Source organism: Portunus trituberculatus, chromosome 23, assembly GCF_017591435.1.
Source record: "Portunus trituberculatus isolate SZX2019 chromosome 23, ASM1759143v1, whole genome shotgun sequence".
Taxonomy (NCBI): domain Eukaryota; kingdom Metazoa; phylum Arthropoda; class Malacostraca; order Decapoda; family Portunidae; genus Portunus; species Portunus trituberculatus.
The window spans coordinates 2,107,501-2,110,421 of record NC_059277.1 but is presented as its reverse complement, the minus strand read 5'-3'; the positions used below and the strand labels follow the sequence as shown (position 1 = coordinate 2,110,421).

Genomic DNA, 2,921 nt, shown 5'->3' with positions numbered 1-2,921 from the left:
CTCTTCTTCTTCGTTCTCCTTCTCCTCCTCCTTTTATTTCTACTCCTATTCTTGTTTTCGTCAAATATTTGCAGGATCAGTGAAAATTAGAGTAAGGAGCTCATGCATTTCAACTTCTTAAGCCTGAGGATGACAAGACGAAGAAAATTGTTCGTATTCTTTCAAAGTTTCACTCGGAAATCTGCCAACACAACTCGATTACGAGGGAGAGAGAAAGAGGGAGAATAAGAGGGAGAGCCAGAGGGAGGGAGAAAGGAGGGACAGGAATAAATGGAGAGGAGAAATCTTGTGGGCAAACATCGAGAATAAAAAGGACAGGTAAATTGCTAATCAAGAGGAGCAGGTGAGTAAATTAATGGAGGCATGACCTGGGACCCTTAGCACGACAGGTGAGTCAGGGGTCAGGCGGGGCAGATAAAGGTGAGTGGGTGAGGGGAGAGAAGCAAGCCAGGTGAGAGCGGTGGGAGAAAGGAGAAGAGAAAGGTGAAGAGAGAGGAACTGAAAGATAAAGCCGTGACAAAGTTGGGAGATAGAGAAGAGAGTGAGAGCGAGAGAGAGAGAGAGAGAGAGAGAGAGAGAGAGAGAGAGAGAGAGAGAGGTTGGGGTGCGAGAAGAAAGATGAGGAGAAAGGGAAAATAAAATCATCCATGGAAGAAATACATTGAGAAAGAAAAAATAAGATGACAAGACAAAATAAGAATTATACAACATGAGGAGGGAAAAAAAACTGAGAGGAGGAGGGAAGGGAAAGAGAAGAAATAGAGAAAGAAGAGGAAGAAGAAGGGAAAGAGAATGTCAAGCAAGAATGGAGAGAGGAAGGAGTGGAGGAGTGAAGGAAAGAAGTAAGGGAGAGAGGGAGGAAGGAAAGGAGGGAAGGAGGAAGGCAATGGGAGGGAGGAGAAGGAAGATTAACTGCAGGGTATGTACGGGGCGAGGACTCTAATTAGAAGTACAGGTGGCTGGGGATTACCTGTGTAACTATATTACTCAGTGAGGAGGAACAGTTCCCTAGAGGTGTGTGGAGAGAGAGAGAGAGAGAGAGAGAGAGATAACCACACACACACACACACACACACACACACACACACACACACACACACACACACACACCTAGAAAGACAGGTAAGAAGCAAACGAGCATGATGAAAGTAAGAGTGAATGAAGACACGACCTCAAGACAACCTACAAGTAACTCAGGAAACCGACAGATGGGTCATTGGGGCGGCAGGAGGCGGCGGGGAGGGACAGCGGCTCAGGGAGATGGAGAAGGCAGGGAGGGGCATGACTGGAGGTGCCACGGAGGGAGGGAGACGGGGAGGACAGGGGAGGGAGTCTATCTCACACACACACGCACGCGGGCAGTCTCTCTCGCTCAGACTCGCAAGCCTCAGTGTGTGCCGAGATGTGCGGGGGCCGGGAGCGTGTGTCCGGCCTTCTCGCCACCCTGGAGAAACGTGGGATTGACTTAGCCACTCTCAACGCCCTGCCCGCCTACCAGAAACTCCTGCAGAAGCGCGCGCCGCCCTTAGACGAGAACGACAACAAGAAGGATGCCAAGCGGAAGGCCAAGGGGAGTGACAAGTGTCTGAATGGCTCTGTGAATGCTGAAGGAGGCGCTGAAGTGGGCGGAGGAAAAGCGCCACGTGGGTTCTGCTACGCGTTGCTGGTGTGTCTCCTGAGCGTAGCGGTAGCGGCGGTGTATCACTACGAACTGAACACCCACCAGGGCTTCGCGAGGTTCTGGCTGCGATGGGAGAACGTGGACCTCAACGCTGAGCAGGTGAGGAGAGTGACAGGTGGTAGACAGGTGAACTTAACCTTATACCCCGACATCCTTCACTAAATGTCGCACGTGCTTTCTCTCACTCTATAGTCCAAATGAAGAGTTCCGATGTTTTTTTGTTTTTATCGTTCTCATTTTTGGTGTTGGTTAGGTAAGTCAGGTTGAGTCAGGTTAGGTTAGGTTATATATCCGACATGCATAACGTAATGTAATTAAATCTGACATAACCTCACCCACCGAAATTAACTGGAATTGGTGATTTTAGTTTTGATTAAGCTAGGTTACATATTTTAAAACCTAACTAACTAAACCCAGACATCTATCACAAACTAACATTACCGAATAAAAAGGCACTTACAAGTAGGGTGAGTTGTTTCTTATAAGATTTAATCAGTTCGTCTCAGCTACCTCAATTTATTCTAACAACCTGATTCAACCCAACATAACACAATGTAATCTAAATTAATCTTGCTTTGCTCTCATTTCTCCCACTCTTTTTCTTGTTTGGGGAATATCTGAGCAGGATTCTTTTTTCTATGTATTTTTTCTAGGTGGCTCTCATTGACATTTACCTTAACCTAACCTAACCTGACCCACCCAAACAACTGTAACTGACATATATATTTTTTTTCCCTTGACGCTTCTCACTGAAAGATAACCTAAACTAAACTCACCAAACCTATACATACCACAACGAAAAATACCGTAGTTACTAACATTATACCTCCCTTTACTTTCATTCAACCCCTTCAATACTGGGACACATTTTTACCTTGAGATTTGTATACGATTAGACTATTTTGTTAACATTAGGAAGAGTATGTGAAGGTAAGAAGATTAATAGCCACAGAGTTCATTATTTCAGTCTCCCACATAAGTTTCTATAGCTGTATAAAATCACCAAATAGTAAGCAGAATGAATATATGGAAACACGTCATGGTACTCAATGGCTTAAGACACCTAACCTAACCTAACCTAAACAAAAATACAAAAGGTTGACTGACTTTAAATTTTCCCCTTAACATTTCTTCTGGACACATAACCTAACCTAACCACCAAAAGCCGCTATGGTACCAGACTTATCACGCGGGACAGGTGTGTTGAGGAAGCGACAGGTAAACGTACCACTGCGGGTAT

General features: G+C 45.4%; 1 protein-coding gene across 1 annotated transcript in view; it reads left to right on the top strand.

The window, feature by feature from the left end:
- The first annotated feature begins 1,365 nt into the window (after positions 1 to 1,365).
- Positions 1,366 to 2,921, top strand: part of LOC123507962 — a 74,391-nt gene continuing 72,835 nt past the window's right edge. Inside the window, exon 1 of the mRNA XM_045261326.1 lies at positions 1,366 to 1,780. Coding sequence (XP_045117261.1) covers positions 1,403 to 1,780 — 378 coding nt within the window. The 5' untranslated portion in view covers positions 1,366 to 1,402. The remainder of the gene's footprint in view (positions 1,781 to 2,921) is intronic.